Below are 24,861 nucleotides of genomic sequence, written 5' to 3' on the forward strand. Positions count from 1 at the left end.
TCGTGTTGTCTGACACCTGGTTTTACCAGGTGGACGTAACACAATTGGGGGCTCGTCCGGGATCTTTTTTCCTGAGCTAAGACAACCAAAAACTGATGAGTTGACGTGGTGGTGGCATTAAGGGTAAGCATGAGCTTTAACTTGCAGAACTTCCTTGACGATCCCAGTTTTGAAAAACTTGACTTGTGTCGCAAATATGACTTGTTGTGTATTGCAGCACACTTTAATATTGCTGTACAGAAGTATGGGGTTAAAAAGGAAATAAAAAATAAAGTTCTGGAAAGGCTTATGGAGCTAAAGGTCCTTACAGACTCTGTTGACTCTGTTCAGCCAGAAGCTGAGGTTCCTCTAGAGGGAGTTTCTGTGGTTAGACTAAGTGCTTCCTCTGACTTAGATGAAGAAGGGGGACCGCAGGTGGCACAGGCCACACCTCGGGTTGATAAAGCCGTCTGTGAGGCCCCTCCCCTCCTCTTCACAGACAGTTTTCCATGAACAAGGCTTTGACGTCAGTAAAAACATTGCTCTGGTGCCAACATTTCGAGAGACAGAGGTCGACTCTTATTTCAGTGCATTTGAGAGAATTGCAACCGCACTAAAGTGGCCGACGGGGATGTGGCCTATCCTTCTGCAATGTAAGCTTGTGGGTAAAGCACAGGAAGTCATGTCCTCCTCTTTCTTTAGAGAATAGCTTGAACTATGAGGTGCTCAAAGAGTCTATTTTGCGTGCTTATGAGCTTGTGCCAGAGGCCTACAGGCAGAGGTTCAGGAATCATAAAAAGTCAAGTGGGCAAACCTTTGTTGAGTTTGCACGAGAAAAAGGGGTTCTTTTTGACAAATGGTGCAGTACTAATGATGCCAGGAACAGTTTTGAATCCCTTCGTGAGCTGATGTTGCTGGAGGACTTTAAGAATGCGTTGCCTGAGAGGATGGTGATTTTCTTAAATGAACAAAAAGTTACTACCCTATCTAAAGCAGCGGTCTTGGCCGATGAGTTTGTTCTAACTCACAAGAATGTGTTTATGTCATCTTCCCGCCCTGACAGAGAGCCACTGTCACGCCCAATGAAACCTGATGCAGGCTACGCTCCTTTTGAAAAGGTTAGGGGACCACAGCTGCCCCCTCATGGCCCTCGTGAGTGTTTCTACTGTCACAAGAAGGGCCATGTTCTTGCCGACTGTCTTTCTCTGAAGCGTAAGCAACAGTTTCCCTCTAGCTCCTCCCAACCGAAAGGCATGAGCCTCATTAAGACTGTTTCTCTTCCTGTCACTGCAACATCACAAAATGAGGCTGATGATGATGAACCTGATCCCTGTTTTAGACCCTTTATTTCAGAAGGCTTTGTTTCACTAACTGGGGATCCAAAAGATCACCGGTCAGTATCTATTCTGAGGGATTCAGGAGGAGCCCAGTCGATTATTCTAGAGGGCATCCTACCTTTAACATCCAAATCATCATGTCACTCAAGTGCAGTTGTGCGGGGTGTTGAAATGGGTTTCATTCTTGCTCCTCGGCACAAGATCCATCTTCAGTGTCCTTTGGTCAGTGGATTTTTTGAAGTGGCTGTTCTTCCTGTCTTGCCCATTAAAGGTGTTGATTTCATCCTTGGCAATGACATAGCTGGAGACAAGGTTGTGCCTGCCCCTGAGGTGCTGGACAGACCTGATCTCAACCTTGAGTCTGACAATGCAACCCAGAACACTGCTATCTTTCCTGCTTGTGTGATAACCAGAGCCCAGTCGAAGAAATATGGTGTGGACTTGTCTGACTCCTTTATGGCTATTGAGCAGGATCCTGATGCTGTGATACCTGAGTTCAACACTCAGGTAAAGGTCAAACCTGCTGACGCTGCGTCATCCTCTTCCAGCTCGCAGGTTATGAACCTACCAGCCAACCGAGAGGAATTTATTGCAGCCCAGGAAGGTGATAGTACACTTTTAAAATGTCGTTCCTCTGCTCTCAGCCCAAGGGAAGCCAGGACGAAGAAAGTGGCTTATGTGTATGATGATGGCCTGTTGATGCGTCGCTGGGTTAGCGATGCTTCGGATGAAAATGAAAATTGGAGTGCAACATACCAGATCGTTGTTCCTATGGCCTATCGTTTTCAGGTACTGTCCTTAGCTCATGATCACCCATGGTCAGGACACATGGGGGTGACCAAAACGTACCACAGAGTCCTTAAAAATTTCTTTTGGCCAGGACTCAAATCTGACGTGGTTCATCATTGTCGTACATGTCATCTGTGTCAAATTACTGGAAAACCAAACCAAGTCATTCCCCCCGCACCACTTTGTCCCATTCCAGTCATGGGGCAGCCATTCGAGAAAGTCATTGTGGATTGTGTAGGACCGTTGCCAAAAACTATGGCTGGAAATCAATTCCTCCTAACCGTGATGTGTGCTTCCACCAGGTTTCCAGAAGCCATCCCACTCCGGAAAATAACGGCTCCAGTTGTTACCAAGGCTTTAGTAAAGTTTTTCACTGTGTTTGGTCTGCCGAGAGTCGTTCAGTCAGATCAAGGCACCAATTTCAAGTCTAAAATGTTTGCCCAGGTGCTTAAAACTTTAGGTATTGATCAGATAACATCTAGTCCATACCATCCGGAAAGCTAGGGGGCACTGGAACGATTTCACCAGACCATGAAATCCATGTTGCGCAAGCACTGCTATGGGTCTCAGAGGGATTGGGATGATGGTGTCCCATTTGTTTTGTTTGCTGCACGTGAGGCCGTACAAGAGTCGCTAGGTTTCAGTCCTGCTGAGCTAGTGTTTGGACATGAGGTCCGGGGTCCTTTAAAGGTCCTTAAAGAGCAACTGGTTATGCCAGAGAAAGGAGTCACAAGTATTTCTGAGTATGTGACCAAGCTCAAGGATCGACTCCAGCTAGCCTGCTCTTTGGCTAGAGACGCCCTGACCTCTTCCCAGGTGAAGATGAAGAGACTTTATGATCGAAGAGCGACTGTCCACTCCTTTCAACCGGGTGACAAAGTTCTAATTCTCTTGCCTGTGTCTGGTTCTACCCTCTCGACTAAATTCTCTGGTCCTTATGTTGTGAGAAAAAACTCAGTGAGACGAACTATGTCATCAAAACCCCTGACCGTAGGCGTCGGTCCAGGCTGTGTCATGTCAACATGATGAAACAGTACTGCTCCAGGGAGAATCGGAATGCGTCAGCTACGACTCAAGATGTGCAGATCGCCGTCTCACCTATGGCTTCCATCTCAAAGGTGAGCTCACTTGACGATGATGATGGGTTGGTGATGCATAGTGCTACAGCACAGGGGGCTAGGCTCAGTAACACTGAGATATTGTCTGATTTGTCCCACCACTTGTCTCATCTCTCCGAGGACCAGCGTTGTGATGTTGAGAAGCTTATCCATGATTTCCCAGGTCTGTTTAATGACATTCCGTCTCAAACGTCTGTTGTTGCTCATGATATTGTTCTGACAAAGCCAGTACCGATCAAACAGCACGCCTACCGGGTTAATCCCACTAAGAGGGAGATCATGAAGAAAGAGGTTGACTATCTCCTCCAGAATGGATTCGCAATACCAAGTTCTAGTCCATGGAGCTCCCCTTGTCTTCTGGATACAAAGTCGGATGGAAGTCCAAGATTCTGTACCGACTTTCGCAAGGTAAATGCTGTAACTGTTCCAGATGCACATCCATTACCTCTTATTGATGATTGTATTGATGAAATCGGCCCAGCAAACTTTGTCAGTAAACTTGACATGCTAAAAGGATACTGGCAGGTTCCTTTAACCCCACATGCTTCAGAGATTTCAGCTTTTGTAACCCCTGACGGCTTCTTCCAGTACACTGTGATGCCCTTTGGTCTGTGCAATGCGCCCGCTACTTTCCAGAGGCTAGTGAGTAAGGTGCTGGGAGGAGTGGCAAACTGCAGAGCATATCTGGATGACATTGTTGTGTATTCAGATGATTGGCCTAGTCACATGGCTACATTAAGGGAAGTTTTCACCCGTCTGTCCGGTGCATCTCTTACACTCAACCTTGCCAAATGTGAATTTGGAAAAGGCACTGTGCTTTATCTTGGTCAGCAGGTTGGTCAGGGACAGGTACGTCCTGTGGATGCAAAAATCTCCGCCATCACTACATTTCCCATACCGACCACCAGGAGAGAGTTGCGGCGTTTCCTTGGGATGGCTGGCTATTATCGCCGGTTCTGCAAAAACTTCTCCTCTGTAGCTGCTCCGTTGACCACCTTGACCAGTCCCTCAAAACCCTTCAGTTGGTCTAGCGAGTGTCAACAATCTTTTGAGAGTCTAAAAAGTCTACTGTGTTGCACTCCTGTTTTGTCTGCACCAAATTTCTCACTACCCTTCAAGCTTGAAGTTGACGCCAGTGCAGTTGGTGCTGGAGCTGTTCTTCTACAAGAGGACCACCAGGGCATCGCTCATCCTGTGAGTTACTTTTCACGAAAGTTCAACACACATCAACTTAAGTATTCTACCATCGAAAAGGAAACTCTTGCACTACTGTTTGCCCTGCAACATTTTGAAGTTTATCTCGGATCCAGTGTGAAGCCCATTCAGGTTTTCACAGACCATAATCCTCTTGTGTTTCTCTCCAGGATGCATAATCACAACCAACGTCTCATGCGCTGGTCTTTGATCATTCAGAGCTACCACCTCGAAATTTGTCATAAAAAGGGGTCTGAGAATGTTATGGCTGATGCCTTGTCACGTGCTTTGTAGTTCTAGTGAATGATGGAGTTCCAAACATGATGTTTGAACTTAGATGGGTGGGGGTGTTACGTGCCAGGCAGCCAGGTACTCTGTGTGTTTGTGTCTCCCCTCCCCTTTCCTGTTATTTCTTCAGGTAATGGCTGCAGAGACGCTGCTCACCTGTGTAGACAGGCTATTGGATGATTACCTCGTCAATTGGCCAATCACAACAGAGGAGAAACCTTAAGATGGAGGACGTCTCAGGCCTTCACTCTCTTTTCTCCTGCCTCTTGATTTGGCTGCACATGATTTTGCTGTCCTTGTCTTTTAGTGCTCTTGCAGCGACTTTTGTGTATTCAGGTTTGTGTTGGAGGGTTTTGGGACTAGGTAAGATGGGGTACCCTGTACATATTGTGCACTCACGTAGGTGATTATTGTTATTCCACTAGGTTTATGGGTTGTGCCACCGCTGTATTGTTTTGGGGAAAGTCTCTTGGTAGACAAGCCAGTTAGGCATTTTTGTTGATTTTCTTTTCCCAGAGGTAGCTCAGATAGGCCGTCTTTTGTTATATTACTTTCATTTTATTTGGCACAACCTCTTTGTCCCATCCTCCCTCACCTTAGCCTGTTTTCCTTTGTTACAATAAATCACGCTTGCTCATTTTCACAAGACTTGTTTGTTTACTGGTTGTCGTGTTGTCTGACACCTGGTTTTACCAGGTGGACGTAACAGCTTCAAACGCAAATGTGAGCTGCGCAGCTTTATGGAATCCAAATTTAATTTAGTTTGATTTTGCAGGATAAACTGTGTGTCATTAACAAAGGTTAAAAAGTCTTTAAGGCTTCTCAAACTAAAGAACGAGTGTATATTTGTATATTTGTTCAACCAGTGTGTCTCAAAAATCATGTGTTTTTCATAGTTGTTCTGAAAGGGGACATTCAAAAGGCATGGTGAATCATCTAATAATCATGTAAATCACGAGGATGACAACACATCTTCAATCATTCCAGGAAGCCGTACATTTAGTCGTACCTGGTTTTTAACTTTGAGAGGTTGCTGTTTGCCTGTCAGTGTCTTTTCACCACTGACAGGTGAAGTAAATAACATTGACTATATTGTGACAATTCCAATGTTCTGCTGGGAAACTTCTGGCATTCGTGTGAGTGTTATTTAGACATGTACCACCCCCCTAGACCAGACCAGACATGCCCCAACCCATAGCCGTGACACGACTCAAAAAATATGAAAAACAGCACAAGGTGTTGACGTGGCCTCCAAATTCACTACACAATATTAAGAAGGTGGTCATAATGATATGCCGGATTGGTGTAGGATGATGCAGTATGTAAAGCATAGCTGTCCTTGAAGGTGTACTCTACATTAAACGGATACAAACCTAAGACTATTGCAGGGATTTCTGCCTCTAATGAAAGAATTTTACTGGATTTTCCGCGTGTTGCAAAACACCTCTGGTATCTTCACACACATTCAGCCACCGTTTTCTCATCTGACAACATTTACCTGTTCTCTCCGAGGTTGTCACACCTCAAAATGCCTCAGGCTTCCCTCCTACCAGGTGAGCTTCCGCCGCAGGTAACATAACACTTCAGAGGTGCCACAGTAACACACCACATAACTCAGAATTACCGTCACAGTTAGATTATCGGGAAAAAAAAAAGTGCCGTTTTATCAAATCCTCAAAGAAAGTTTTAATTTTGTGTCAGGGTTCAGCTACAGAGTCAGCACTGTGTCACGCTCAAGGGCATCTCCATACGTTAGACACGGACCAAAGGTCACACTGGCGATGCACATGAAGCTCAAAGATGAACGAAAGGGTGTGAAGTGGAGTGTTAGGGCAAAGCTGTCAGTCGCAGCGCTTATGGGCAGTTTAAACAGGTCTCCACATCCTGCACTTCTATCCTTTTAGCATAAACGAGCTTAGCTTGTCCACATGTACTCAGGCCAGTGACATCACCATTGATCATTTGTAATAAGGTTTAACGCAACAGAGCAGAAGGCCTCCCCTTCCCCATGCAGAGATGCAGAGATGCTTCACCAATGCGCACACAAACACATTTCTTCTTCCATCTCTGAGAGGACACGTCCTCACTTCCCACAAATGTCCTCGCTCACGAGGTCTAACGCTCACTCTGGTCCTCACAAAGACAGGCGGACCAGAACAGACGAAAACACACATACAGTATAGCCGCCGCTTCATCATGGGTGAGTCTCAGGCTCTCGAGCAGATGTTCTCATCAGTGCCCTCAGGCTGCACGCCTCGTTTAGTTTATTTTATAGACTCATGTTTTTGGCAAGTAACGAGGAAGACAACAGATATACGACTTCCATTTTTAGTTCCATGTGAAGATGCTTCTGCGTGACCGTGTGGATTATTTGGTTTTCGTTCATTACAGTGACTATAATCAATTGTTTTGCATTAGCAGACACCCTTAGCATCTCTTGGGTTTTTAACCGGTTGTTTGACAGTTTGGATTAATCCGATTCTTGTCTGTGTTTTGTTAAACAGAAAGTAGCATTAACAGCTGGTTAGCTTAACAGAGTTGTTGCTTCTGCAGCCGCTCAGATCCCAAAAGTTTTCCAGCACATAAGTGAGAAAACATGGGCTAACGGTGGCTCTTCCGGTTCGCAGCTTTAAATTACGAATACAGACTTCTGCCACCTGCTGGTCCGGAGAGTTATTTTCGTTCACCCAGACACAGAATGCACTGCTCCGATAACAGCGGTGCAAGAGTTTTATTCACTACAGCGTGCTTTCCTGACATTTTCCTGAAATGTCAGTAACTGAAGTTAACTTTCAATACCAACTTAGAAGTTAACGTTTGAAGGCAGTGCTTCCCCCAAGTGGCTAAATTTCTGCTTGAATAGGTTGTATTTTTCCCGTAAACTGAAGCTAAGTATCTGAGCAGTAAATAAGTCTATTTTGGATGAAGATCACAGCGTGAGCGTCTCCATCTTTCGTTCTCTTCTTCCCTCCTCCACCTTCTGCCTCTGGAGCCCCGGAGCCTCTTGCATTTTAACCTACAAGCCAGCCCTACCGCTCTTATCAAAAATGCATTAGCCATGCTACACTTGATAGCGTGGAGCCTCAGAGCTCTCTTGTGGCACCAGCACATCTTGCTGTAGGCAAGCTCATCTCCCACAAATCAAACGGTGCACAGTGGGACGGACCAAAGTTATCTTTGGCTTACCTCAACAGTGTGAGTAATGTATTTGGAAAAGTAGCAAAACCTGCTACCCAAAAAGTTGAACTCAAAAGAAGCATGTCTGTTAGCTTTTTTTTTTTTTTTTGGAATGACTTTCCATTTAACCATGCAGCTCATCTGAAATCAACCAAAGCCACAAAAAAAAAAAACATTTTCATATTATAAACCACACTGTGGTTGGGTTTCCACTCAAGACTCCATCCGCTTGCTGAAAGACTGAAATCGATGATATCATAAAAATGAAAGAGAGAGGGGGGAGGGAGAGATGATGGAAGCAGAGCGAAAGAGCACAGTGTACGCCGTCATTATGAAGGATCTGGGTCACGCCACTAAGACGCAGGCTATGATGACAACAATGCAACACACTGTGCAGGGGGTCAAAAAAAAAAAAAAAAAAAGGCCTCCTCTAATATTTTATCATTACCAGCATCAGCATTATCATTAAATAAGAGCGAAACATCAGAGGTCGTTTGATGTGTTTCAGCTAGAAATCAAACTTAAAACTTACTCAGACCTCCGTGTAAAACGTTTCCAGCTTTACAGCAGAAATAAAGATATTTACACACAAAAATAGTTTCATACATGGTTTTACAAATATTTCCATTTCTCACATTGGCACATTTGAATTAGCCAAGGATATATGCAATTCAGTGTGCAGTCAGCGTGCAGCTGGTGACGTAGCCGCATATGTACCATGCTGACATGACAACGGGATCTCCTCAGCTCTCAGCAAGTAATCATATAGGGATAATTGGTAAAATGCCGACGTATTCCTTTAACCTTTGGTCGACCCTTTTTAGTGATCGCTTCATCAATGCTTCGTCAGAGAAACAACCTATAGCTTGTGTGTAACAAGCATGAAAACCCCACTGTTGCCTGCTGTGCATCGGAGAAACGATTGGAAGAAGCCGGTCCGTTTGTGCACTTAAGCTTCGCCGGGCGAGCTTTGGCCTCCATTTGTGGTGGAGACAAATGACGACAAGTCACTAATGAATCAGGCAGTCCACCACAGGACTGACCTTTTAGTGCTTGTTAACCAAGTGTATTCAGAAGAAGAAAAACAACAAAAGCGTGGATGTGCTCTGTGAGCTATAAAACAAACCAAAGAAGAAGCTAAGTTAAGGTTAGGTTGAGGAACAAATTATTAAATACATCATTCTCGTTTCCATATTGTCGGTGGAGGGAAGGGGTCAGCATGGGTAGCATGACTGGCTGTACAGCTACACAGCCCCATATGCGTCGCGTTCTCACATCTTTCTCTGAGAACCAGCATTATCTTCTCCAGCTACAGTTGCTCGGGCTAGTCGTTGCTGCCAACGTGCATCAATGCCTCCGTCGTCAGCTCACCGCTGTTCCTTCCTTGGACCACTTCTGACAGACAGTGGCCACTGCAGACTGTGAACGCCCCACGAGAGCTGCAGTTTTGGAGACTCTCTGACCCCAGCCATCACAATTTGGCTCTTGTCAAACTCACTCCAATACTTACACACGGCCATTTTTCCTGCCTTTAACCTCGGCCATCAACTTTGAGGACAAAATGTTCACCAAGAACAAAAAAATGAACAAAAAAATCCCAATCCTTCACATTAGTATCTAAACTGGCCTCATTATGTCAGACATGTTCCACATAAAAAAAATCTCATTGTCCCTCCTGAAAGTATCGGGACGTGATCTGGCTTCTCAGAAATTAAATGGAGGTGGTTTCTAGGAAATAAGTGAAATCATTTAAAATGCTGAAGGCCTCAAAATATTGCAACTGGGGATGAAACAAGAATAACGGATCCATTAGTTTTAAAACCATTCAAGAAAATTATCAGCCATTATTATTACTGTTTCCAGCTTTTCTAATGTTTTTTTTTTTCAAGGATACAAATATTTCTTTTCCAAAAATTAAAAGGACAAGAAAATCTTATACAAACAGCTAACAAAGTTGAGCCTGCAGCAGACAGTTGTGCGATGGCCACTCTTTATTTTCCGGTAACTCGAGGCCAACGCGTCGATTCAGGATCGCTTCCAGCTGTGAAGAGATCCTCATTTATTTATCTGGATCTATTACAGAGGCAAACAGATTTTACCTGATCAGATCAGATCAGATTTTACCTGTTGAAGCGTGTGGACGGGTGCATGCACTGACTACATTTAATGTGGCTAAGAAGGGATAAGAACCGGAAGAAGGCAGATCAGAAGGGAGTAAAAGTCGACCATATTAGAACAAAACTCTGAAGATCTTTATCGTCAAACTTTCTCTACTCAGCGCCGCATGAGAATATTAAATTGCCTCTCGGCAGCCTCTGATCTGAAGAAGGCGAGACTGTTAAAAAACTAAAAATCTGATAAAACACAGCCTCTGTGCTCTTCTTCCTGCATCCTCTCATCGAAGAACAATTGCCCCGCCTTGGAAATCGACGGGAAACAGAGAACCCGAAGAAACGCCACAGTGTGGGAAAGTATCTGATGGCACTACTGACACTGGGTGAGCGTTGTTATACTAAATCTGGCTCTGAAAGTCATTGGAGGAATCTGTCGTCTGTCGTTTCCCGGCGTGAACGCTGCACCCGCGTTACACAAACACAACAAAGTCCGCTCTGTAGTTACAATCCGCGGACTACAGTGGAAACATCATCATGTCCCTCCTTTCTCCGTTCCCCTTTCTCCTGCTCCCCCCCTCCCACCACCCCCCTCCCTCGCTCTCCGATCCAGCTGCTCATTTGGCAGCGGAGCAAAGAAATAAATGAAGTGGTTCAGCGGAAGGAAGGCTTCACTGGGAGAAGGATTGCAGTCAGAGGGAGAGAGATGAGGATTTGCTGTGGGGGTTTTAGACAGTTTACTTAAATGAGTGTCTTTTTCTGGTTTAAAAACAGCAGTGGGACATTTGCCCAACTGTCCAGTGCAAAGGATGCTGGTGCCATCAACCCGTGTCCTTGGATGTTCGAGTATTTTTGTGTTTATTAGCATTTAAGAAAAAGATTATTTCGAGTTTTGGTCGAGCTGTAAGGAAAACTGTGAAAACGTTGCATCTGTGGCCGACCGGTTATCTGAGCATTGTTGTCAGGGCTTCACTTGTTGATGCTTTGTCCAAGAATCATCAGAACACTTTGAAGAAATAGCTGGACATTTTGACCTTTTGCGGCTCGATGAAAAGATGGACACTTCTCTCGTGGTCCATTAGCGTTGAAGCCACGGCGGGGCAGCAGCTTAGCTTAGCTTTGCAAACGGACAGCATAAACGGAAAAACAAATCATTTTTAATAACGCACCAGCGCCACCTGTTAATTTTGAGCCTCCTTAATCTATACAAACACGTAAAAAATGACAATCTATAGTTTTACATTCAGCTTCATGCCTCGGCCCGACAACACGGACTCCCCAGATGCAGCCACGACAATGAGGTTACCAGGCAACGAGCCACGCATTTCCCAAAATGTCAAACTGTTCCTTTAAACAGCGCTGCCCCCCTCCTGTGGGTATGTGGGCATTTAGTAACATTTGTTACTTGGTGATGGTGAAAGCATGCAAGAAACTAGCCGTAAAATATTCAAGAATTCATGGTCCGGGGCTGGATTGAAAAGTTGTGGTTCGGTTAAACGCAACGTTTTCAGGAGTCATCCCCTGGAGTATGTTTTAATAATACTTGCCATGTGACTGGAGGAACCATCTGTCCATTAGCATCTAACACGGGCTAAGTTCAACCAGCGTGTGATGGAGTAGAGGGAGCAGCAGCTAGTAGGTAAACAGTCAGTGTAGCAAGCTTTGTAGTTCTTTGTCGCCTTAAGCTTGGGACACACATGCAGATTTTGAAACAGACTGGCTTCACAAGATCTTTGTATGACGACTGAAAGACCACAGGCTACAATATTGGTCAACTCAAGCCAACTGAACGCATCAAACACTCGCAAGGGCGATAGTTGTCGTATGCTACACAACCAACGTTACATGAGCACTCATGCTTCTGCCAGAGTTCGATTGATCTCTCACATTTCTGTGCTGTTGTTTTTTTGTTTTTTTTTTTTATGTTTCTGCTACTTCCTAGGGCTGCACGATTACGGCTGCACTGATAATCACAACTATTAATCACGATTATTCATCATGTTAGGGAAAACATCTGTATCTTTATTGCACTACTTTAACTTTTACTGCACTACTTTAAAGTAGAACAGATGTTTAATAGTAAAATGTGTAAAATTTGTTTAAATTTTACACAGTAATTTAAAACATTTAAAACAGACATTGATTTAGTGAAGCGGTGTTAGCTTTGGCCTTCATGCATTCCTCATTCTTTAATTTGTGATGTTTTTTTTAGACGATTGAAGTAGTTGTGTTGTGACACAACTCTGCTGCGCTCTCTGCATAAAACTTGTTCTGGTTTCACGTCACTCGCCCCAAATCCAAAACAAGTCCAGAAAATGGACGTGGCCATCGAGGCGCTATCACCTCACTACGGTGCTCCTCACTCCACATGATGCACAGAGTAACTCCTAACCGGCAGCTTAACGAAGTCTTAACCAAACGTTCGCCCCCTGGTGGTCGGCTGACCGCTGGTTGAGAAACTGCTTGATTATATACGCAGCAGAACCCGCTTTTTAAATGTAAATATCGCCGACGATCAGGTTCATTTAATTTCGGCAGCCAAAATCGTGATCACAATTAAAATTCGATTCATTGTGAAGCCCTACTTCTTCCTGCATCCCACCCTCTCTTTTTCCATTGGCTGTTGGCTACATCTCGTTGCAGTGTGTGTTTGAGTCTGTAATCAGTTCACACGACCCAATGGCGTCCGGATTCTGCTTAAAAAAAAATAAAATTGACTGAGCTCGGGTTGAGTCTGTTCCTCTCACACACCAAAAGATTTTTGTGCCAGCTGATCATGCCGACTGTCCCCAACTAGTGCAGACTGGTGCAGTCTTTGACAAAACTGGGAATAGTGGGTAAAATTGGGCAAAAAAATAAATAAATAAATAATTGTAGTGTGCTACAATGTGAACATTAGTGCATAAAAGGCACCATTACAGAAATCCACCATCTCTCACTCTCGTTACACTTAAAACATGTGGCTACAGCTAGAAAGCAACGAGTGGTTGGAACGACTGGGACTTGGCCTCACATGCACATGGAAACTCTCACGTGATCATGAGATCTCATTAGAATTCAGCTGTTTCACGGCAACAACCACAAGTTGTGGTGTTTCATACTGAGCATCTCAACCCTACTAAAAGCTTCAGAGCCCGGGTGTAAACTTGCTCCTGAGTGATAGAATATAAAACTAAAGTAAAAAAAAAATACAGAAATAAATAACCACATCAAAAGACATTACAAATTCACACACACACACGCGGGGTGTCCCTCTCTGAACTCGCCCCTTGTTACTCAGGAAAGGCCTGGTTAGTTCCCATGACAACAAATCCCAACATGAAAGAGCGAGCAGGAGAATGAATCTGTAGCCGCCGCTCACCGTCAGGACCGGCAAGGTGAGGACAACGAGAAAACCTGGGGAAACCAATCTGAAATGAGCGGCTTTGCTCCTCGCTGCTTCATTTCACCGAGATTCATGAGAGACCGAGCTGAATGAGCGAGTTCGCCTCCTCTGCGCAGGACAGAGCAGATAAAAAAAACTATATAAAAAAGACTGTGGTGGATGGGATCGTGGCATGTAGTCGGGGGTGATGCGAGAATTGCAACAGTGACACAACATCCCGCTTGTGGCACGACTGAAACGGTGACCTTTTGGCTCCCGATGGCGCTGATCTACAACGGAGGCAACCCTGCCTCTTGTAATTAAACTCCTCGATGTCATAACCACCTCTCTGCTATCTGATGAGGCCCGAGTCAAGCTACACAGATGAGTCACAGATAAGGCAGACGCGGGTCAGGAGAGTGTAATTGAAATGGTCCATACAAACACTGAGAAAGAACTCTTTAAAACAGCCGTCAACGAAAGAATAAACTTACTCACCATAACAGTGCGTGATAAAGGCAAAAGCTCCAAAAGAAGGGAGAAAAATGAGGAGAGGCTTTCTTGGGAAAGTTCATTTTAACCCGTATTCATGTGAACTGAGAGTCTATTCTGATGAAATATTAACTATTAAAAGGCATCTAGATTATCATTATTATGTATTGAGTTTTTTTTTTTTCATAGTCACACTACAGCAAAATAATCAGCAGTGTAATAGAAATGATCACATGGTTTAGAGGCTCCTATAATAAGTCTATTGAGGTATGTGTCATGTGTTCTGTAATACTCTTGTTATCCTTCAGGGCGCGTGTCTAGGATCCAGACAAATAGCTGAAAGGAGTGAACAACGTGACCTTCAGTAGATAAGAAGTAAAAAAAATAAACAGAACTTAACTTTGTATTCTAGGTTTATTTGTCACTCTGAATGCTTGGCGCCTTGTCTGTGCACAAAAAAAATAAAAAAGCTCAGAGTTGTTTGTGATTTCTCATTTTCCAACTCAAATTGGACTCATTGTGACTGCACATAGAGCACGCGGCTGTCTGGTTGGTAGCTGTAAATTCATTTCATTTCATTGCAATTTCATTTTTTACTGTTCAGTTAATTTATTATTCTTGTAAATATCGTGTATATAGATGTATGTTTTCATAATTTGTTCAGTATTTTTGGTTATATATTATGCATGTCATGCTGACGGCCTGTACACTGCTGCAGCAACAGTGCAATTGTGTGAACTTTCGGATTAATGAAGTATCAGTCGATCTAAATTTCCACCACAGCAGCTACTTAGATCATCAACTTTCCAGAATAAAACACCACCCCCATAGTTCCACATTATCAGTTTGGTGTCATTTCCTGATTGTCATCTAATGCTGGCCAATAAAATGCACTGATAAACTAATTGTGAGGGACATTTCTATTTTTTTTTTTTTTTTTTTACATTTTATGAAGTGATTTTATGAAGGAAAATAAAACACAGTTGCATCCTCACCACAAACAGCGTGAGCTCACAATCAACTGAAAAATGTAAATTTGTGCATAAATAAATAATTAAAAACACTTCTCAAAGTCAGTTAGTTCAAGACCATTTGCTCCTGGTATCCTTCATAGGATCAGCCCTAAAGAGACAGGGTGTCACAAATGAGAGAGATGTCAGAGTGGATTAAGGTCTAGGTGTGGGGCTTCTGTGTAAACGCCTGGTTAGGTTAAGCTTCCTGATGAAGAAGCCCCCCACCCTCCCCTCCTCTTCTCTCTCATTCCCCCCAGTGTAACAGTGGCTGTGCACACTAGTGCTCTTAGTGAGCTGTTACTGGACCATTAGACACGGGATGCCGTAGTCAGCTTCCCATGTCTTCCTTAAAATGAAAAAAAATAACAGTACCAGCAATCGTGGCAAATTCCAGCCTCGGAGTGGATGTTTGAGAGCTTTACAAAGTGGAGTGGATGGTTTTGCGTGGTTCTCAGTCGCAGTCTGCGCGTTGGCTCATTTACTGTGAAAGGAAACAGGGGCTGAGTGGAGCCTAGTATGGCGGGTGTAAAGATGCTGCTAGTTCGTGGAAATGTCCACGATAACAAAGGAGGGATCGGAGCCAGATCATGTGGCGGAATTTAAGCAATAACCAAAAACAAAGTAACACGCTGAAAGCTGCGGGATGAATGCGCGGAGGCTGCACGGAAACAAAGGAAAGCGTGGATGAATGAAACAATGCATCCCAGAAAACAAGCAGAGAGACAGATAGAGAGAGCACCTACCTTGATGTTGTCAGGCGGATACTTGTATGTGTGCACCTTCTCTGGTGGAGCCGATTTTATTCACAGCAGCAGCAAATGCAATAAAAAAAAAACTCACTAATTGTAAAAACAATGATGTGTAAAAAATAAATTCATTTAAAAAAAAGAAAAAATCCCAACAAGCTGGAGCCAGTGCCTAGCTCGACTCTGCTCAGGATAACTATCCCCTCTTCGGCTCCACAGACAGGCTATTATGTCCGCTCCTCATCAGGGGGAGAAAGCCTCATGTTGTGCAGCGTTACGCCGGCCAGGCGGCTAGCGCCACCCGCAACGATATTCTACCGCAAACCGGGGACGAGATAGCTGCTGCGCCCGTGAATTTCCGTCATCCCGCTGTGTTTTGGTGAGGATGGTGAGACAGTGGAGGAGAGATGCTCTCGGGCTGAGGCAGCGGGCAGGTCCCCACCGCCGCTCCTGCTGCCTACGGAAGCCTGCGCGGTCCAGATGTTCCTTCGCCTTTTTTATAGTCCGCTCGTCACATAAAACATGAGCGAGTAATTTTATTACATTTTTTTTTTTTTTTTATCAGACCGGCACCACGCAACATATGGGAAATAATAAGTAGTAATATAATATAATAATTATAACAAATTGCCATGTTTTTAGAAAACGCGTTATAAGGAAGAGCCACAGGACAAAAACCTCGATTTACCACGGAAAATTCAAACAGCTAACAAGGACGTCAATAACACCAAGTAAAAGTTGTTGTTTTTTTAATATCAAATCAAAAAATATATATTTATTTTATTGTTTTGATTTAATTCAAATCGTCAAAACCCAAATTATCACGTTCAACTTGTTGTCTAAACGTAAATAAATGCAAAATTGTCGAAATATGCCAATTTGACCAAGTGTGTATTTGTGGGTGTTAGCTGTCCGAGACATTTGTACCTGTCAGTTATAGTCATCAAATTGTCATTTGAATTTCAGTTGTGCACATTTCATATTAAGTTAATTGCTCTTATGTTCTCTTTAACATGGGATTTGCTATTCGCGTAAAATCCACCTGCAACACCAGCCGTCATAATAAGGCACAGACCAGCTTTCATATTGGATAAAATATATAAAAATGTGACACACGAACTTAGCCGTGAAGTTCTTATTTATATGTACGTGGACTTCCTACAGGATGTTTGACTTTTTAAGCATCAGGGCCATGTTCGTCCAGGTTCGTAGTTTGTAAAATCTGGTGACAATCTACTACTATGATGGCTTGTATATTTTTTATGGTTAAAGTATTACTGTCAGCTCTTATTCAGAAGATAAATTTCGTTTTCAGGGTTCAGCGCCAGTGCAATCAGGACAGATGTGGTTTTCAGCGCCATCTAGTGGGACAGTGTGAACACGGCGATAATTAATTCACAGCGAGCTCATGTTTCAAAACCACAAGTACGACATCAAGCACAAGCACACACACACAAAAAAAAGAAAATCCAAAGACATTAATGGAACCACTTTATTTTCTCAAGGACATTTATGAAGCCAGAAAGGGAATTTGATTTTGTTATTACTGTACACAATGTCAAAACAATGACTTTTATTCGTCAATCACCATCACGCCAACGTAACGTACACACTAGTATCATCTACGGTCACTGAAAGCCTGGGGCTCGGTACAGTCTGGTTTACTAAAGGCATCTCACAGTTGTATCTGGATTTCATAATGTATGAGGCCAGGTTTACACTTACAGAAGACTTCTTCTCCCCTTGACAGATTCAATGTTTCCTTCAAGAAGAGGAGCGAAAAATCACAAGAAAAGATGAGATGCTTCACAATTAGCTGTGGTCTGTCACCTCTGTGGAACGGTGCACCAAGAACGTAGAGCGTGAACAAACGTGTCAAACATTTGACTTAATGATGCAGCCTTAAAGCATTTCCCTCTCTGCACCCACCTTCACTTTTATCGTATTATTAACCTACGTGTTCGAAAGTTTATGAAGCTTAGACGATTTTGTTGGGGTGCGACAGGAGTCGAGCGCTGTCGAAGGATTTAATTTTACACACATGAAGGAAAGTTTAAGGAATGTTGAAACTAATTTTGAAAACAAAGACACATTGACATTTTAACAATAGTCAAATGTTAACATTCAAAACAGGACAATTGAATAAGATAAAGACATATGAAAACCTGTAGAATTTGATTTCTGCAGAGAAAAAAAAAGGCTATTTAAAAAAACAATCTGTAGGCATTGAGTTGATTATGTAATCTCTCGTTGAATGAAGCCAATGCTACAGAAACAGTGAGGATGTAATGCTCAGGGGTGACTGAGGATTTTCAGTTTCCTAAAAAGCCAGCTTCATGGAGAGGTCCTCTTTGTTTCTTTGTAAACCTGCTAGTGATTTCTATGCACACTGAAATGCACAACTGGTCTTTTAAAAGTTTTCTTCTGGCTTCCCGAGAGCTAACACTGTACAATCATAGCAAGTGTTCGGTTTATACTCGACACAAACTGCGGGATCAGGGATCAGAACTTGGATAAAAAGCAGACTCAACCTTGGAGCTCCGGCTGGCAGATCTGTTGGCGAGGCTCAAATTTAGACATCATGGTGAGATTTTTTTTTTTTTTTTTAAAGAAGTCAAGGAATGAATGACAGGATGACACATTTAGAGCAGATCTGCTGCTGTGATCGCACTCCATTTGGCCTCTTAAAAAGCCAAATGTCCCGTGACCTCCTCACTCCGACTCAAAGCTCCAGAAGTTATCCATCACTATGACGACCGGAGGCCAGATAAATACTGTACGTGGGGCCACTGGGTGGATTAAGAGCCACTTTCTTATTAGCAAAGAACAAATACAAAAAACAAACAAACAAAAAAAAAAAAATCTGACAGACCAGGCTACAGACACAATGATAAACACCCTCATGCTTTACAGGAAAATAAAGATCACATGTCCAGCATACACACACACGCACGCACAAATATATTCAAATACTCTGGAGTCATTTTTAACTACAATTCAACAAGAGTGGCTGGAGAAATTAAAAAAAAAAAAATGAAGAAAACCACATCATCATCTTAAATCTATCCAGACTAGAGACGGACTGATTCTTCGCCTAAAATCTGTCACACAATTTGCATTTCTGCTTACGACGCTCAACGAGACGAACCGCTGAAGGGTGAACTTATTTATATCTGCTGACGAACAAAGGCAGGTTGAAGGAAAACGCACTCCCTCGTATCCCTTCCAGTTTTCTTATTCAAAAATTCATGTTTCCCTGACGACAGTAGCACGTATCACTCTTGCATGAATGATGGTTAAAAACAACACCAGGCAAATAGACATTTAAATAATTTACGATGTATTTACACAATAATTCATCCTATTTTTTCCAGCAGTGTTGTTATCCTCTCGGCGTGTGAACTCATCGTCTAGTCACCCATCTTTACTTTCGACGTCTGAGGAGAGAGAGAGAAAAAAAAAAAGAAGAAAGCAAGTCAATTAAGAGCTCGTATTAATGCGACACCCGTCTGTTTGGGCCTTTGTGGAAAGAGTAACTATCTTTGTGTGACGCTTCTCAGAAGTCTGCAACAACAGTCATTTGTTGTCGAGCACCGCGGCAGAGAACGGCCACGGGAAGCTAAAACTGCGAATGCATAAAAAAAGAAAAAGAAAGCAATTTGTCTCGCTCACCTGCAGAATGGCAACAATGACTCCGAACAGGCCGATCGCACTTCCAAAGATTTCCACAATGAGGATCTTCACAAAGAGGCTGGCGTTCTGGGCGTCCGCCAGCGCCGCTCCGCTGCCAACGATGCCGACGCAGATGCCGCAGAAAAGGTTGGAAAAGCCCACAGTCAGCCCGGCTCCAAACATGGAGTAACCTAAACAGCAGAGAAAAAACAGGAATGAGTCAGAGACGATGGTGAAGAATCCACAGTTGAACAAGACTTGGAAACACAACCTTAAAATAAGAAATTCATTTAATCTCTTCAAATTTGTAGTAAGTGAATTAATTTTAATAAATCAAATTTATTGTCCTTTTTAAAAAAAAAAAAAAATGCATGTAGTACTCCATTATCATTATTACAAATACTGCAAGTATCAAGGTATCCGTTACCATGACAACCACAGGCAATTATAAAAAAAAAAAAAAACTTCAATATAACTGAGAATTTAAGCATGAAGATTATTTCCTACAGTAAGTTCATGGTGTAAAACTGACCAGCTTGGTAGTTTCGTGCCCCGATAGCATCAGGAGTTGTTCCGCCGAAGTTCTACAAGATGAAACATAACAACATGAGATGATGATGATCCATCCTTTACATTTCCCAGCATCTTAATCTAACTTCACTTCTTTCTGCCTTTGACTCATTCAGCTTTTCTGTCGTAAAGAACGGTTCAGGAAATCATTGCAACTTTTCACTTGTTTGCATTTTATTTTTTGTTTTATATTGCAAACATTTAAGACCCGTGTTTTCTTCTCTTTTTTTAACTTTAACTTTATTTTTTAATTATTGTGCTGCTGCAACATAAAAATTTCCTTCAATAAACTATATCTATCTCCATCTTATATCTTATAGTCGCTGTTTTTCTGAGCATCACTTATGTTTGACCGAACAGAAACGATGCTTTTCTTACTCACCTCAGCCATGTTGCTGATGACAATAGCCATGATGATCCCATAAATGGCCACGGCTTCACAGAAGATGATGCTAAAGGGAAACATGAAAAGAAGAAACAGCATGAGTGAAAATGCATCATGTCAACATGTGTTTTTAACCCCTAATTTGATCTTGATCATTTAATATTTAATCCGAGACCCAATCTGAATTTCTGTTTTGTGAATTCACCACATTTCTTCCCCGGTGACTCATAAAGGCTTTTTTTTTTTTTTTTTTATCTTAACCTTGTGTACTTCTAGATTACGACTGCACTGTGCAACTGTATTAAGTACAAAAAAATTAGGTCTATATGTTGACAGTTGAGTATCTCTGCATCAAGAGAAAAACATATATATCTGTCTTGGAGGTTTTTTAAAATAAAGGAGAAAATCGTTCTGTGTAATGCAGAGTAAATATATATATTGGTTCTAATCACAGAAAACCCTGGTTGCTGGAAGGTTTCAATTAAATAAGTTATAAACTAACATAATTAAAAACAACACTAAGTCACGATTCAGTTTAGACCAGTGTTATAAAACTATACAACAGAAATCTCTTGTGAGCTTTGTAAAATACCTACAAACAGCCGAGATGTTTAGTCACTTTTACTTTCAGTTTACAGCAACCTCTAAACTAACAGTAAAGACTTAATGGCTTCTATTAATGAGACGAGTCAAGATGTCCGCTGTGAAAAGGTCCCGAGGTTATAAAACAGTAGAGAGTTTGTCTAAACAGTGTTGACACCAAATGAGTTTACTGCACCTGACTAAGTTTTTGGTCTTGATACGTGGAGCCTTGACACCACCACCGATGATGCTTGAGCCAGTGATGTAGATCCCCCTGTGACGCAAACGAACACACGAGGAATAATCAGCGAGACATTTTTACACACAGTAGAAAACCGAAGATCCAGTAAAGGCAAAACTAAACAGCAGCTCATCATCATCATCATCATCGTCATTATACACAGATTTAGCAAACACAGGCAAAATAGGATTCTGAGACAATTACTACCATAACTGCATCTACTGCTGAACTTACTCCAACTACTACACTGCAGAACACAATAAAAAAGATTATCTGAAAATACATAGAATATACAAGTGGAACTTTTCACTACACAGTGAATGTATGACGCAGGAACTACACAGGCTGCCTATGTAATGAATGAATGCTGCCATCTCTAGATATAACTGATTGCTTGGAGCAGAGCGTGTTCAGAGTTCTTCCCAAATTTACATATAAGTAATATGATGTGCGTTTGGTGATCATGTAAAAGCATCCATGACACGACAATAACCATTCAATAGTTTTTAAAGGGCCAACAAAGCTACAAGGACCCAAAAAAATAATTAACTTCTAAATGCAGACTTTGAGAGAAGCAACATACTCAATATAAATGACAGGAATATTACAAGATCAAATAAGGTGCCTAATAACTTTCTGCAGAAGAGACATGTTATGTCCTTTAATGTGGAATTCAACCGAGCAACATATAGTTCAGATTTAGCTTAAATAGGGACATAATACGTTCAATACGTCCCGATGAACACGAACCGAGCCCATTTTTGTGTTGAACAGCAGAAAGCGGCGTGATTCATATGTGGCTCTGGCTGTTATTTATTCATTTATCTGCAGCTGTTTAGCTGATCCTGCATCAAAGGACGCCTGTTAGGGAGACTCTCTGACCGGCTGTGGATAAATGATTTCATTTGGTGCAGTTTCTTCCATCTCTGCACTACTTCTTTCACGCACAAATCGAAGTTTTCCGAACAGGATGAGCTTCCTAGTGTGAATTCTGACACGACGTATTTAAACACGCAGTTGTAAGAAGTGTTTTTGCAGCAGCAGACTGGCATCCCAGCTTACAATTCACATTATTTCAGATCCTAAACCAGTCATAGCGCATGTACAACTCTTCCTGTATTACCAATAGCAGGATTTTCCAGTTCCACTTTTACACAACATGTTCTTCTTTTTAGGTATTTTAAGAAGAGACTCCTAAAACATTAAGGCCTCCAACTTCTGTCTATGATACAGACAATTTACTCTTAAAATTTAACTTTACTTGAGACCTTTTAGACCATCATGTAGTCGAAAAGCCTGAGACATTATTCTTGTATATACAGCTATATACAGTAGTGTGCACGGTAAGTACTGACCAGGCAGCTCCCACCACAGACAGAGAGATGGCCAAGCCGATGCCCAGACTGGCCCACATGAAAGGAGAAGTCTCCGTCAGGAACCTGTGAGTAAAGAAGTAAAGAACACATGCAAGGATCAAAATATCCGTCGACGTTTGATACAAACTTTTGAGCAACAGTCACAACTGTGTAAGAGTCAAAGAAAACTTTGCTCTAGCTGTACAATATTCAGCAGTAAATGTGTGTCTTCACGAACTCACCATGCCACATCAAAGCGGAATCCGAGGTCAAAGATGGTGTAACAGATTCCTGTGGAAACAAATGGGATCGTTCTGATGTGAATGTGGAGTAACTTGCAAAGATGTGTGTTTACATCAAAAGCTCCTTGTGGGAAGACAGCAGTCGTTTAATCATGTATGTTTCTGTGTTAATAAACCGGTCCCCTGCTCCAAACAGAGTCACATATATACACACACATGTGCTAAATTCATGTAAAGAAGTTGTAGGTGCCTTGTGATAGTTCACCCTCACGTGAAATCTGCTGCAGTTCCTGTTTGGAGCCAGTCGGCTAACATTAGGCTAACATTAGGCTAGCGCAATTCAATGAGTCAAACGACACGAAAAAAAGAAAAGCAACACAGCAATTTCACACAACTAGTACCACAACCACCACGTTAATTGTGGTACTAGTCCGCACATATCGGAAATATCATTGTGAAACCCTTTAAACCTAAGGTGACCAGATTTCTGAAATGAAATCCGGGGACATTTACAGCTCAGACATAGGAATAAATAAATAAATAAATAAATGTTATCAAGATTAAATTTAAAAACAGGGACAATTACGGTTTCATTTATTTTGAGATCTTTATTCATATTTAAATTGCTATATCCGGCTACCGTAATAACCGTGTCTGCAATGAACGCGCAACATTATTTTCTTCTCATTCATAAAACGCTAAAATCGGGGACAGTTTTCGCCGGAGGACATGTCATCCAAAACAGTGGATGTCTCTTGATATTGGGGACGTCTGGTCACCCTATTAAAGTCTGACATTTACTGGTGCAAGGGGTTAGCTACAGGCTACTTGACATTAGCTTAACAGTTAGCTAATGCTAACTTAAATTTAAGCCAGGGCCCCTTTGGTATAATAATGTCAAATATTATTAAAACATGCATTATGAAAATACTCAACACCATGGTCTCGAATGGATACTATGCAATTATTTCCAAATTTTCACTTAGCAATTCTATCAGTACTAGCTAGCAAACAAACAAACCAGTCGCAACCGCTCTCGTCCCAAGATTTAGCCAGGTCCCCATTCACAGGCGTAAAATGCGATAAAACGCGTCGTGTTTAACAAAAAATGCCCATTGACTTCACGAATATTGTGGGATAAGTCTGGGAAATACGTGATTCCACTCATCAATTCTGTCACTCCGAGCCAATTTAAGCGAAAAAGAGAGTCTTACCGACGATTAGTATGGTAGTCCAGAAGGCCAAAGTGACCCCCGTGTAAAGAATGGCGTGTCCGTTCATCATCCACTCTAGCAGCATCGACCCTGCAATGCAACCTGCTGGATCACAGAGATAAACTCGGTTAAAATTTGAAATTTAAATAAAAAAGTATGGCTAGAAATATAACGCCGATATAAGAAGCGCTACCAGACGGCGGAGGAGGAAGAGCATCAAAAGGAGAAGCTGGGAGATGTCAGCTGATCCTTGGTTGACAAGCATGTGACCGAGGACTGAGGGGCCGCGTTCGACTAAATCATTTTACATCCTCTTGGTGTCACAATCCTGTAACCACAGTGTGTTAAATAAAAGTGTTTACTTCATCATCTAACACAGTAGCTCATACCAAAGTACGGTTAAATTTACAGTATGCACATGATAAGGTACAAATGAGTCACCTACATAGTTGTACTGAATGAATGCGTCCTAAAAGGCTGCATTCCAATCCAAATAAACACATGTAGTGTATGTAATGAGCACTAGATGTCACTGTTGTCACACCTGAGAGATCTTTATAAAAACTGTCGGCATAGTTTCATCGTACAAAATATGTCTTTTTACCACCTCAATCCTCGATTTAGACTAGTTGTTTTATTTATTCATTTATTTATTTTCAAGTTTTGGTTAGTTTCTTAAATCCGGTACAATATGCAATAAATAAATAATATTAACGTATTAACTTTTTTTATATATAGTTTCTCTTGTCTATCTTATTCTCATATTACATTTTTGTATATTGCACTGTTGTTCCCTGTGCAAAGGTATGAATAAAAATCTGTGTATTATGCCACTGAACGAAAACAAATCAAACCACATAAAGAAGTCAGGGTTACTTTACAAAGTATTCTTTTATCATACCGAAATATTAATCACTATATTGTGCAATATTAATATACAACAAAATATAATAAAATGATAAAAAAATATAATATAATATACAACATTTTGC

The 24,861-nt window shown here is 42.0% G+C and overlaps 2 protein-coding genes across 4 annotated transcripts in view; both read right to left on the minus strand.

The window, feature by feature from the left end:
- The window catches only part of b4galt2 (UDP-Gal:betaGlcNAc beta 1,4- galactosyltransferase, polypeptide 2), a 187,256-nt gene extending 171,165 nt beyond the window's left edge, over positions 1 to 16,091 (minus strand). Inside the window, exon 1 of one of the 2 annotated variants that reach the window (XM_047588864.1) lies at positions 15,606 to 16,091. The gene's annotated coding sequence lies outside the window, so the exon portion shown is untranslated. The other variant, XM_047588865.1, reaches the window with a different exon arrangement.
- Positions 16,092 to 17,082: 991 nt separating this feature from the next.
- Positions 17,083 to 24,200, minus strand: atp6v0b (ATPase H+ transporting V0 subunit b). Of its 2 annotated transcripts, none has more exons than XM_047589323.1 (9): positions 24,063 to 24,200; positions 23,870 to 23,974; positions 22,656 to 22,704; positions 22,414 to 22,497; positions 21,014 to 21,091; positions 20,233 to 20,302; positions 19,813 to 19,864; positions 19,281 to 19,471; positions 17,083 to 19,045 (listed from the first exon to the last, which is right to left on the minus strand). In XM_047589323.1, the coding sequence occupies exons 2-9, from the start codon at positions 23,952 to 23,954 to the stop codon at positions 19,019 to 19,021; spliced, it is 636 nt and encodes a 211-aa protein (XP_047445279.1). In that variant the 5' UTR covers positions 23,955 to 23,974; positions 24,063 to 24,200; the 3' UTR covers positions 17,083 to 19,018. The 2 variants fall into 2 exon arrangements, with proteins under 2 accessions (XP_047445279.1, XP_047445280.1); XM_047589324.1 differs by having other exon boundaries at positions 23,870 to 23,971; positions 24,063 to 24,186.
- Between the last annotated feature and the right edge of the window lie 661 nt (positions 24,201 to 24,861).

Source organism: Mugil cephalus, chromosome 7, assembly GCF_022458985.1.
Source record: "Mugil cephalus isolate CIBA_MC_2020 chromosome 7, CIBA_Mcephalus_1.1, whole genome shotgun sequence".
Lineage (NCBI taxonomy): Eukaryota > Metazoa > Chordata > Actinopteri > Mugiliformes > Mugilidae > Mugil > Mugil cephalus.

Excerpts from the sequence above, each read along its gene's own strand:
- atp6v0b (XM_047589323.1), bottom strand. The coding sequence starts at position 23,954 with ATGCTGCTAGAGTGGATGATGAACGGACACGCCATTCTTTACACGGGG. Across the intron at positions 22,705-23,869 it reads GACTACCATACTAATCGTCG|GAATCTGTTACACCATCTTT; the intron begins GTAAGACTCTCT and ends TTGTTTCCACAG. Across the intron at positions 19,472-19,812 it reads GGCACGAAACTACCAAGCTG|GTTACTCCATGTTTGGAGCC; the intron begins GTCAGTTTTACA and ends TCTGCTGTTTAG.